This window comes from Myripristis murdjan, chromosome 3, assembly GCF_902150065.1.
Source record: "Myripristis murdjan chromosome 3, fMyrMur1.1, whole genome shotgun sequence".
Classification (NCBI taxonomy): Eukaryota; Metazoa; Chordata; class Actinopteri; order Holocentriformes; family Holocentridae; genus Myripristis; species Myripristis murdjan.
Window position 1 is genome coordinate 40,006,980 of NC_043982.1, and position 13,622 is coordinate 40,020,601.

Here is a 13,622-nt window from a genome sequence, read left to right on the forward strand (position 1 = left end):
GCTATGCTGAATTTGCCAGTATTCAGCCTTGAAAATTTTGATAGAGCTGACATTTAGATGGTTTTTAGATGGATGATTTTACATGGTTAGGAGACTGTTTGACAGGCATCTTGTTCACATATAAATCCTTTTCCTAAGATCAACTGTATCCTCACTCAGTTAAAACCTACATATAATAAATACAGCATTACATGGCATGGGGATTATAAGTAGAACAAAAGTATAAAGACTCCTGACATTTTTCCTAATTCTCACTCTATTTGGTGCAACACAAAAATCCAAAATATAAGTGAAAATATGATTTGGTTTATTAATTCCTTAATGCCTCACAAATATCAATTGGATTCCTGGAGTTGCAAGAACAAAATCCAAAATATAACTGAAAGTATGATTTGGTTTATTAATTCTTTAATGCCTATGGATATCATTTGGATTCCTGGAGTGCAGATGAATGTTAGATTAATGAGATTCTGTAATTGCTGGTCTAATTGGCTAAGTTTACCTCCAAAGACGGGACGCCCTTGCTGATTGGCTGGGGATACTCCCGGAGGATGCGCTCTTCGTCCAGGAACTTGCCATCCCTCCCGTTGCTAGCTGGCTGGAAAAGGCCGTAGTTGAGCACGTCCTTCAGGCTCTGACTCAGTGTACACAGGATCCGCTGCTTGGCAACCCAGACTGTGGCATCCGGGTTGAACCGCATACATTTCTGATTTCACCAGTCGGGTTTGGGGAGGGGAGGATGAGAGTGGAGGGGTGTCAAGAGGGCACAGAGGCAAACTGATTAGAAAGTGGGATGGCCAAAGGTTTTAGTGTTGAGAAAAAAAACATTTTGTATTCACAACAATCAGAACAAATCAGACATTCATCATTTATTCATCACTTTTGCCCGATGGATGCAAGTGGGATGGAATACATTAAACTAGTGGACAAAAGGAACAGAATAACAGACACAGTGGTGTCAGATGAAAATAGTTCACAGAAGTCTAAATCTGTGCTTTGATAACACAAACTGTGTTCCAGTTATTTCATATATATCATGTGGGAAAGCAGTACTGCCAAAGCCTCTTGTTGTTTTTATTGTTTTATACAGTGTTGTATGCATATTGCCACGCTGCTAGCTGAGAGTGTAATTGACACGACCCCTCTGGCCTCTGGTCTTCCCCTGTTCCAGCTTCCGTGGTGCAAATCAACATACAATGCAGGATTTCTGGCCTTGGCTGAGTCTGAAAGGATTATGGGCACCGTGCCGTGGCATTCAGGAGTGTTTACAGCTGGACGTGCTGCTCAGCCGGCGATAGCAGCCCTGCGTCTGTGATAAAGGCTGGAGGGATGAGCAGCCTGTGAACTCTGCCTAACCATAATCCTCTTGCTTGGCACTGGAGTGGGTAGAGTATAGTGGAGGGGAAGGGACGGAGAGATGAAGGGTTGAAGGTATATAGAAGCAGATGTCTGGCATCTGGCAAGGCTGTTTAGGCAGATATGGCCTTCTTTTACTCTGCTGGTTCATTACAGTGGCAAATCTCCATCCACTTCCATTATTGTCACTTCCTCATCCATTATAGACTGAATTTAGACAATGGTGTAGATTTAAATTTTGAGGGAACTAGGAAACAACATAATTCAGTCAAAGTTTCCAAGTTTTATTATGAAAATGTTTTGATAATAATAATAACCATAATAACCATAATAACCATAATAATAATTATAATAATAATAAATGTGAACTGTAAATGTTGGGAAATGCTGTATATAGTGGAACAAGAGAGTAGGTACATCAGCATTTTCCAATGAGAAAATGTTCTGCGCTTTAATGGGCTTCAGACATAATTTACCATAATTTGAGATTATGCTTCAAGAGCACATTCACCCCTGGATTAGCCAATATGATGTGAAAATAAATCTGCATTCATTAAATGGTTCAATGACTTTGAAATTTTTCTAAGATTTGTGGTCTTGCTTTTAGTCCACTTGTACAAAATACAAAACCCTTTTGTGCATCGCGAGGGTTGTTTCGCACCACAAAACAGCCTCGCTCAACCAGGTGCTCGCAAAGGAAATTTCAGGGTAATACAAGGAGAGCTAGAGTACGGTGTTTTGTTCCTGACTGTGTTGCATAAAGAGTTATCCACAGTTAAATGCTGTAGACAATCAGAATACATGTTCAGTAGATACACAGAAGTTTTGTACCTTATTCCTGATGAATTTCAATGTTAACAGCATCCTCACTTCCTGCCTTGTTATTATAGACAATAACAGACTGCAATTATCATTGATATGTGAACAACTGCAGATTAAATGCCTGATGACAAGAGACTCAGCAAAAAAAAAAGATAACAGGGCCAGGGAGCAGGAACATGGTATGCTGAGGGTTCAGATGATTAAATGCGTGTTTGTGCTAGTATAGCAAAGAAAAAAAGATAAAAATTATCATTTGAGACAGATCAGAATAACAATAATGATATTAACATTGCATTCCACGCAGCCCATGACAGATCTCTACAAATATTTAAATTATATCCAATTATATACCAACAGGTATTCATAAAGTAAGTGTACTGTGCTCTTTTCTGCACATTTGTCCCAAATAAAGACAACCAATCGCAGTTAGGGGGCATAGGTGCACGAGCAGGGCAGCCAATCTCTGCTGTGCACAGTCTTGAGCAGCAGAGCTCCCAGTGTTATGGTGGGAAAAAGGCCATTAGACAGTGAGAGATTTCCTTTTCTTCACTGCCAAAGAGGCTAACACAGCCAAACAGCCAGAGGGAAGGAAAATTCATTATGACAACAGGTACAAAAAAGAAATTAGTTAAAGCCAGAGATTAAACCGGAATGAGATGAGATGTGTTTCAGTGATGGCGAGAGGGAGGTACAGGATTCAAATGGCTGCAAAAGTGATGCTGATGTAGCAGAATTTTTGTAGGACATGAAAAAAAACAAACAACTTTGTTACAGTTTACTGTGTTTCAGAGAAATGGTCATCTTGACTTGGGCGCATCTATGTCATGGTTGCAAACATTTATATTTCATGTATACCTGCATGTGTGTGTGTGTGTGTGTGTGTGTGGGACGGACTTGGCGGCAGAACTGAAGTGCAGCAGGGAGGGAGAGAAGAGTTGTTATCATTATTTATTTATTTATTTTTTTTACTGAAATTCCTTCCGTTCACCAAACACACCTACAGCAGCTTTAAAAAGTGATTTCCAAAACATTTAACATACACACTTTCCAATGGTCTCAGTCTTCTTCACACTGAAGAGCACTGTAGTTGGAAGCTAAGACAGTTAAGGTTTCAGTGTAACAGTAAGTAGCATTACCAATCCTCGTATTTCTAACATTCATTTCATCTCAAAACCTGAGGACACTCCAACCAACAACATGTTGAACACTTGCTTACTCCTCTATACTCTATAACCTCAAGTCTACCTTTGTTCTACCTTTGTTCTCCATCTTCAAATCACTCGCAATATCATCTTAGTAAAGACGGTGACTCTAACCGGATATAACAAAGTCCATTTGCATGAAATGAGATGGGATGTGGATAAAAAAGCGATAAAGTCAAAGAAGAAATAAGGACATACTGTATGAAAAACCTATAATGAAAAAAAAATGAATGAAGTATTGCCATTCCCTGCATCATTTTCCTATCACTCTCCTCTTTTTTCCCCCTCTGTAACATTTTCATTGTCCTCGCTGTATTTTTTCCATCAATTTGTGAGGCACAGTGGATCAGCATCACAGTATTTTTATACGTAATGAATGAGGTTAAAATCAGTTGTGTGTCATCCTACACGTAGGCTGTAAGAAACAAGACTTATATAGGTGGTAGCTTATATAGAAGGAAACCGCATGGGTTGTGTGCTCTGATTTATTTAATATGTTAAATGCCGTCACAGTCACAGCTTTCGTGAAGGAGGTTTTGTACCATGTAAGAGCTGGAGCCGGAGGAGGGCTACACGTGCACGTGTGCCTTTGTGCGCTTGAATTATTCAGCTGTGTTTGCTTTCCAAGTGGGCTGTGTGACCCAATCATGTGATCAAGTGGCACCACTGAGTGCTCAGTGATGAATGTGAAATTATGAGCATTAGTGCATACATGTGAGAGAGCTTAGTGCACATGGGAACACCCCCCACCCACCACACACACATGCATACACACACACACACACACACACACACACACACACACACACCTTCTCCATACTGTGGAGCTTTAAAGCCCAAGCTAATTACATCAAAGGGTCATGGGTTCATTTGTGGGTCATGGGTCACTGTATCTTGAGGATTCAACCTCACTTGGTCCCACACACACACACGCACATTGACAAGGACAGGCACACACACACACACAATCCCTTTATTTGCATAGAGAATCTGACATAATAGTATCAAATATATAAATATATTAGATACTATTAAAATGGTTATAATAGTTGCAAACTGCTTCTCCAAAGTAGAAACTGGCCTGGAGCAGCTGCAGATCGCTAAATATTTTGATCTCAGTTTCAATTTCAATTTAATTTCCTTGGGTTAGGGTCAACGAGATGGAGTTTTACGACATCAAGACAAAAATGTCTGCTAGTAAAAGGCCATCAGAATAAACCAGACGAGTCAGAATGAAGGCTAGAAACCCAGCAGGAACAGGCATGAGGCGTCTGTACCATATAGCTGCCATAGCGGCTGTTTGTCTTTGTCCCTTTCCTCCGTCCCTCTGTTTTATTCTGCCAATGGCGTTGGGGAAAAGCTTGAACCTGCTGTATCGCCGCGGGCGTCCTGTGCAAAGATATCTGGAGCTGGTCTCAATCCCCCAGGACACACATCAAACAAAGAGGTACAGTACAGAGTTACATCAGCCTCTGATGGAGCTACTGTATAAAGGCTGGCAGCACCTCCAGCTGCACAACCGCAGCAATCGTTGTGCACCATTGCTCTTTGATGATAAACCTTTATGTCCTGCAGTTCCCTGGGAATAACAGTGAAGCAATATGCACTGACGGCTACAGTGCAAACACTACACCACCAACGGGGATACTGTGTACAGAAACCTACTGCCCACAAGAGCAACTGCTGTAGCTCTTCAGTGGGACAGCGTAACTATGACCAACAAGCAAGAGGTTTTGTTATCCAGGACTAAGCGGCTAAAAAAAGGTGGGTGACACCGATTGCATTTGCAGAAACACATATTTTTCATATCCAGGTCAACTGGTGTCACAATTTTCCAGGCACACTGAAATACACCTTTTTCTTTGAGGCCAAATTCAAAAGATGGTGAGTTATTGGACATTTGTCATACAGATTATGTTTGCCTGCCTAAAATGTAGAGCACGCCCTGTACTGTTGGACCATACATGAGCTGCAATTAACAGCTGATCTGTTTACACACCCGTCTGGTGCCAAAGGTGATTCCTGTCCCAGGGGGGCTGAAATGCCAGTGGTCTGTTGGATTTTGCACCCTGCAGATAAATGCTGACCTGTAACAGCCAGCTGATTTCACAAGATCATATTTCGACTAGCGCAGCCATCTATCCTCTTTCCAACCAAAGTATTTGCTCCACAGGACATAAGTGTAGATTTTCCTTTCAAGACGATAAGAAACGTGTACCAAAATGCTTACAAACTGGGAGTATGCTCACCAATATGTCTGCTCACAAACAAACACATTCTCATTCCCAGGTCGTCAAATACCACAGCTTGGCCACGCCCCTTTTGCATCTGATACCTACGTCAGAGGCACCCTTCAGCGTAAGGATGAACCGCATCAGGCTTTCTCTCTTTATCGTGTCAGTGTCACCTGGTTAGGTTCAGGCAAAAAAAAGATTTGGGACCAGTTATACAGTGGTGGAAAAAAGTTTTCACCCCCATGCATAGGACACCCCATGCATTTGTGAAATATTGCATTAACAAATCACTCTTAGGTCTTCAAGTGCAATTTCTTTTAGTACAGTCACAGCCAAAATACTAAACAAATCCTAAAAAAGCCATTAAAAACTTAAAATTGATTGGTTCCATAAAAATACATAAGAAATTTTGAGTATTGGGTCATTTTGGTACCAGTGATGAATGTTGTTCTTTTTATTAAAAGACACAATTTTTGTTGCCAAGCTTGGTGATGGAGAACAAAGCTTGGTGTTCAGCTCTGTGTTATGCCGTACCTGTATGACGTTCTTTTGCGCTGTTAGCTAATGATTGACAGATGGCTGATCCAATCACTTGCTCTGTATCTTTGTAAACACACGTTGCTGCCACTCCTTTTCCAAATGGCTTGAATCTTACAGCGGCCAGACTGTGTTTTATGCAGTGAGCAATGGAAATGAAATCAGAGTATGGCTGTGCCGGGCTAGCTAAATGTCAAATAAATGTCAAATTTGTCAAAACTTGTTAGCGATCGTTACATTTAGGTATGAGTTTTCCCATGATCTGGCCTTGTTGAAAATAAACGTGCATATCTGCCGATTTTGTCGGATGGGCGTATTTCTCGGCAGGCATGCAAAACTTGACATAACACCGGGTTAAACCATTTACACTGAGCTCAAGTCAATGGGATTTTAGGTTAGTGCAAAAGGTGGTATATGTATCCACAGAATATTTAGGACTACTATGTGTAAAAGTCCAAATAAATCACAATTTACAGTGTTAAAACTACCATATGTCACAGTATGTTCTAAAATCTTGGAATTCACACATGGTCTATTAGGATTTCTGGGTCAACACGGTCGATATCTAGGTGAGCATGGTTGTTTTTCCACACATAGGTCGGGTCAGGGCCTGAGAGGAACATTCATCATGCATCATCTGCCATCTGCAATCCATCTTCCTGCCATTCATTTACAAATGAAGAGAAGGCATGGAGGGAAGTGTAACATGTTTCATTTCGCCCCTCATGAAAAGCTCTTGATTGCTTGACATGTTTATTGCCCTGTCATCTTTTATATAATACCTAACCTTAACCCCGTGACAGTCCACAGAGAGTTTTATTATACCGAAGCTCGATACGTGTCGTAATATATTTTACTAATCAATAGCGTGGGCCTTTCTTTGATCAGTATTGAAACAACGGCCGCCTACGCACTGTAAGTAACTGTCCCTGCATCTCCCCCACACTCTTACAACGAGATTCTTCCTGAAACAAGTAGTAACAAAGGTCCATATATCAACACCCTATGTGACGCCCACGCAACCCTGCACGCTGTCAGGGAAAAGGACGCCACACTAATAGGAGAGCGGTTGGTCACACCTCATTTAAGTTGGAGGTTTCATAGTAAATGGAAATACGTGTCGGAGTACTCTGGTACAGGCCTGTCTAATAGCGTACGCTGCGTCTAACTGCGCTCTTAGGCATACCTGAGAGCATACATTAACACATCAATCGTGTTGTGACATTTATAAAGGAATGGATAGCATAAGGGTATATGTAGCATGTTTCATAATCTCTGGTCAAGTCACAATTACAGTTTGTCAAAACACCGGGCAACATGTGTGTGTGGCCTGGCTATGCCGAGCTTTAAGATTTTAAATGAAATCGGCGTTGTGACGCACGGATCCTGTATGTAAACTCTGGCTCATCAATACCAACTTGAGAGGCTCTTTGCAAAAGAGCAAAGATTACGGCAGTGCGCATACAAATTAGGAAGCGGCATTTCATATGACAAGGCCTCAGGGCCCTGTGTGCCACATGGCAGAAAAAAAAGAACAAAAAACAAATGTTAGCTAAATTACACTGACTATGCCAGTCATGACCAATGTCCAAAAGGGCAGGATTACTGGAGCTGGCTGAAGGAATACAAACATGTCTCGTACAAATCGCTTATGCCTTTCTTCTGGAACTGTTACAGCACTGAATGTGAGAAATGTAGGTCTGTGTCTGGGAGAAAATGTGTGGAAAGCCTGATGAGCATATGTCATGTAAATTAAAAAAAGAGAAAGTGATGAAATTCACTCTTCTGATATGGGAGTTCGCATGTTTCAGGTGGAGTGAGCAGACAGCAGTGAAGTGCATATGGGTCACTGAAAAAGCTTTGGACATTTGCAAACGCATCTGTGTATTTACGCCTACACTCTGCTTTATGATCTTTTAAAAGTTTGTGTAATGCATGATGAAAATTATAACCTGAAATTGAAATGCCATGGACGCCCCATGACTCACATTAGCTGCCGCTCATTAGCAGAGCTCTGTACATGTTGGTGTTTCTACACCCCATGTTCACCTGCCAGCAAAGATTGTCCTCAGGCTTAAGAACAATATCAGTGCCACATGAAGCAAATTATCAATTATCTTTTAAAAATTAAATCTGATTTTAGTTTTTGGGTCTCGAGGCATTTCGAGTGGATCTAAAAAGCGCGACCTGGTAAGACGGTCAAACAATATGTCAAATATAATACAGTTTATGCTTCATCTCATCTACTCCCACACAAGACATACAAGTGCACAAACACACAGACAGAGGCAGGAGTGAGAGTGGGAAAATAAATAAATAAATAACCAGGCACAATTGCACACGCATTTATATCCCCATCCTACACACTTCTATCTCCAGCCTACATAGATACTCACTGTCTGCTGCAGGTCAGGGATGATGACACGTATGACCAGCGAGTGTGTGTGAACGTCTTCCATGCGGTTCGGCGGTGGCTCGGCAGTGGCCCTTATGGTCTCGTAGATTGTCTCCTCGCGGGAGCTGTCAGAGGCAGTGTCGTCAGAGTAGTCGGAAAAGCTCTGGGCCATCTCATCCTCGCTGGAGGTGGGGCTCCGGGGCATAGTCAGCAGGCCCGGCGGATTCAGCTGGGACAGATAGCGGACACAGTGGTCAAACTCTTGCAAACTCATTGGGTGCATTAGAGAGGTTGGGGATTAAAATAAGAGCATCAATTCCCCTTACTCCCATTAGACGCCTGTTGTCTCTTTTGTGGGCCCCTTGGTTATGGTGCTTGTTATTTTGTTGGTTTCTTCTCATCTATTCAAGCAAGCGTTGCCAGCCAGCACAGTCTGTTTTAACACATTCCCGGAGGAATGAATCTCACTTCACAACTGCTCCTCACCGGTATGGTCCTCATTAAAGGACCATACCGGTGCATTTACTACTTTCACATATACTTTACACTATTATCAACCATTTTCCAAAGCATGACATAGCGTTTTAGATACTTGAAAACAATTTTCCTGCCTTCAGGGCAGCTACATTTATTTTAGCATGGTCCAAAAATCAACATGCATAGACTTAGATTAAGACATTTAATGCCTGCATTGATCTGAAGAGTCTATAAATTCTGTGATCACGATAGCTGCCAAAATTTTTGCAATCACATTCTATTCTTTGGCTCAAATTCAATTCAAATACAAAAGACAAGAAATTAAGAAACATGGGAACATGGTCATTGTGAGAAGGTATTAGTTTTTCCAATTCATTGATAGTTCTTTAAATGCACCATTCCTTTCTGGTGCATCCAGGCAGCAACCAGCATGGCTGAGGTGTTATTATGAATTCCATTACAGTTTGGGGTAAGATACACCCACAGGCATTGTGACTGGTCATGAAATTTGCTGTACCTAGTATTGACTATTTGCTAAAACAGCCTTAATATGAGACATGTGAAATTCATCATCCAACTATAACCCCAACCTTAATCACGGGAAGCTAGTGGCTTCAAAAAGGCATTTCGAAAACAAATGTGTAATGTGACAATAGCCACGTGCGTTACAGTCCATCTTGGAGACCCGAACAACAGAAAGTGTGCCTTCATGAAAATAGTGAGAATATGGACTCAACAACACGAGAGTGAATATGACCATTTATTATTTATTAGTAAAACCAACAAATTGTGGCGTTTAACTTTCATCAGGGTTGTAATGTAAAATCATTGCACAAAAAGTAGCAGTGCCTCCTGAGTCCCCTACCAGCATCCACCAGCAAATAGTCCCTGAAGAAAACACTGTGTAACCAACTGAACTGAAATGTCCACAACTTCCAAACCTGGGTATCAACATTAATCAGAGCAACTGATAAGTAAATATTCAAGTAAATATTCATCTAAACACCATGCTATGCTTTTATAAATAGTAATGTGAAGGACGTGTGGCACAATAAAGGTTTTAGGGTTAACTTTTTAGGTTATATGCAACTTCTGGAGAATGAAAAACATTACTGTACCATATGCCTGCTGGACTCTGTGACTGCACCCTAAAACTACTGAGGTGAGGTGACAAAATGATCAATGGGGGAGAAAATTAAATCATGAACACCTCATCAGTCATGGCTCATGACCATGCTCTCATGAGTCCCCTGGACAGGCACGAGGCATTAAAAACCCCAATATGTGAGTCTACGTATGCATTATTGCCTTTTCTCTCGGCACAACAGGTGCAGAAGACATCTGAGGGTTAGTGTGCAGGAACCCAGAGTCTGACATCACCTACTATTGCAGCAAAGTGAATCATCATAACTGTGGCCATTTTGGGTGCATTGCCTCATCATTGAATTAAAAAAATGACGACGACGGTCGTCAGCAAACCAAATAAAACACTCCAAGTTCAAAGGAGACTCAGGTAGGCAAGATGTGTCAACAGACAGATGATTTAGAGTTTAAATTCGCTTGTGTCTTTATCAATATAGCAACACCTTTGTGTGTAGACCATAGGCTATGACGTAGACAAACAAATTAAGAGGGCTGAATGACCGATCAATGTGCGAGCACCAACAATATATGGCTCATTTCTCTCAATAATAGAGGCTCGGTTTTGACACTCGCCACTGCAGTGCCATTTGGATTACTGTCGGCTTCTCTTTGACACCGTCGATGAGGTCATTTCTTCACATCAACACTCTGCAAAAAGAGCCAATTCATTCCTAATTCTCCACAAAGAGGATACAAGTGTTTAGTTTGATAGTGAGCATCTCTTCACTCGGAAAACCAATTGAGTGCAGATTACACATTGAAGGCCGTGGGTCCTTTGAAATTGTCCAGGCTGAGCTATGTGTCTCACTCTGCAGCACCTGTGGCACTCCCTGTCATATGTCTCCATTACCTCAAATGCTTGTTATTAAGTGTTGACATGGTCTGAGCTCCCGAAAACTTCTACTGAAAATGGATAAACGTGTCCACTTCTATCAGCTTTCAACACACCGTGTGAAGGCAGGATAGATTTTCTGACACCTTTGCGCAGATTACTTTCAGATCTTAAGATTTATTGCACTGTTTGTACAATACCCAGCTAAAACAAGTTTTATTGTTTTATTGAGTCAGGCTTTGAGCCGTGACACTGCTGTGCATTCATAAAGCCAGGTCAAGGACAAAAAAAAAAAAAACTAGGTGTGAAAAAGCATGAAAATTTAACATATAAGCTCTTAACAAAAATCAGGCATTTTTCACAATAATAACTGTTGTTTCAGTATTAATGCAACAACTTATTGCACATTTCCATGTATGCATCCTCCTGGTGGCTTCATACTGTAATGTGTCTTTCTTTTACAGTCCCATGCTCTCACAATCTGCATGTGACCAATTACAAACTCACACAAGGTACTACAATATGTGGTGTGAATATGTGTGTGTGTGTGTACTGTTATGCATGCACGTGGCCATGAACATGTACTATAACAACACACTTGGCCATGTACATGCAGGATGTAGATTACAAATTGATTAATGGTTTCTATGAGATCATACAGGGCTTATATGCCTGTATCTAACATGGTTTGGTGTCCATGGCAACCAATGGCTGCTGCGCTTGTTGGTGAAAGGTGGGGGGTTGTTGGGGTACTCTTGCTGCTCACACATTGGTTGGCCATACACACACAACAGCACACACACTTGGTCTGACTTCAAAATGGCAAGCGCACACCCACAGAGATGCACACTTACACACACACACAGTCGCACCGAGACAAACACACAAACAGACACAGTGAATAATAAGCCAGTTAAGCCCTTAATAGCATTGTGATTACCAAAGGAAATATATTATATTAGGCTTATTCCCCTCACTGTCATGTGTTATTTAACCTCCACTGTCCAGACTGCATCTCGAATCATAATGCTGCGGTTAACAAACCAAAAAAAAAAAGAAAAAGAAAAAGAAAAAATCAAAGAGACAAATAACTCCTCATTGTCACACAAAGTAACAATTATCAGCTGATTAACATGCTAATTCATTCACAATGAATGCATTCACAAGGACATTATAGAGACAGGTCTTGTTATTACCTACAAAAAAATTAAATGGCGAATTAAATATGATATAATATCTGATGACTTTTAACTGTTTGAACAAAAATTATTAAAAATTGCTTAGTGATACTATTACTGTGGTTTATTTGAAACAGAAAGCTATATTAAGTTATGTTAAACTACATTAAGAAGCTTTGTTCTGCAATCTCATGAGGTTACAAGGCCATGTTGAGTACTGAATTCTGAATTCTTGTCAATTTCTGCATTGTTTTTGAATAGAAAATCAATGTCAAGACCGGTGTCAAAACGCAACCTCGTCATCGTACCTGCTCATTCCAAATTAATGTGCATGTGAAGCCTCACAAAATACCCGTTAATCAGCTTCCCCAGACTGAGACAAGATGTTTGATACTATTTTCACCTCTGTATGTCCAGTGGCTTAGTTCCTATGGGTGGTATTTCCTGTTCGCTTGGCATTAAGGCTTGAAGTCACAGTGATACACATGATACACAGTGTATCATGTGTATTTGAAATATACGTGTTAGGATTTAAAAAAAAAAAAAAAAAAGGTGTTTCAGGAGAAGTTCGATGGTGGAAGTGTAACCGCTCAACACATTTATCCTTCCGTCTGTCACTTTGATCAACGCGCTACTTAAAGTGTAGGAAGATCTGGAACAAATTAACTTCTCCTTAAATGACTCTTGTTTGTTTGTTTGTTTTTTTTTTTTCAAACTCCAAGATGTGTGTTTCAAATCCACACGATACACTGTGTAAATAAGACAGCTTCAGAGTTGCTGTAAAGTTTAATGTTTCACTTTGACGGAGCCAGGCTAATGACTCCTATAGACTTCAAGTCTTTATGCTAAGCTAACACGTAATGCTACCTATTAGAACTGAATCACTGGATGCACAGAGGTGAAAATGGTAAGGAGGTTTGTCCCGAACTGTCTGCCCCCTGTCTGTTGGAGGTAACAAGCACTTTCATTTTAAAACATTGAAACTACTCACCACTTTGGATGATGTAACGTTAACTTGACTTGAACTCACTTCCAAGCCAGACTGACACTGCTGTGACTGCAACTAAGAATAATCCTTATAATATTTATCACTTATGATATTCAACCGGAAAACTATAGAGCAATGAGGAGAAACAGTGAGAACATTATCGAGTGCCACAGGGTGAAAGATCTGCAGCTGTGATGATGATCTGTTTCTGTAATTGGAGATGTAAGTTACTGAGAGTGCTGGTGTAGGATCAAATATAAAATTTAATTTAATGTGATGTAACAGGCAAAACTGTTCAGTCCTCATATGATATGGCGTCTTGTTCTCCCTCTGATAAGGGCTAGTCTGAGTTTTAGAAAGCAGCGCAAAAGTGACAAAGCAATGTGATTACAATTTGTAGAAAGTAACGAGTAACCTATTTTCTTTTTTTGAGTAACTTACCCAACACTGCTCACTAC

General features: G+C 40.7%; 1 protein-coding gene across 3 annotated transcripts in view; it reads right to left on the bottom strand.

The window, feature by feature from the left end:
- Positions 1–13,622, bottom strand: part of shank2b (SH3 and multiple ankyrin repeat domains 2b) — a 204,837-nt gene that overhangs the window by 143,839 nt on the left and 47,376 nt on the right. For all 3 annotated transcript variants that reach the window (XM_030076268.1, XM_030076260.1, XM_030076253.1), the window contains exons 2-3: positions 8,548–8,775; positions 503–706 (exon numbers count right to left, since the gene is read on the bottom strand). In XM_030076268.1, the coding sequence (XP_029932128.1) occupies positions 503–706; positions 8,548–8,775 (432 nt within the window). The remainder of the gene's footprint in view (positions 1–502; positions 707–8,547; positions 8,776–13,622) is intronic.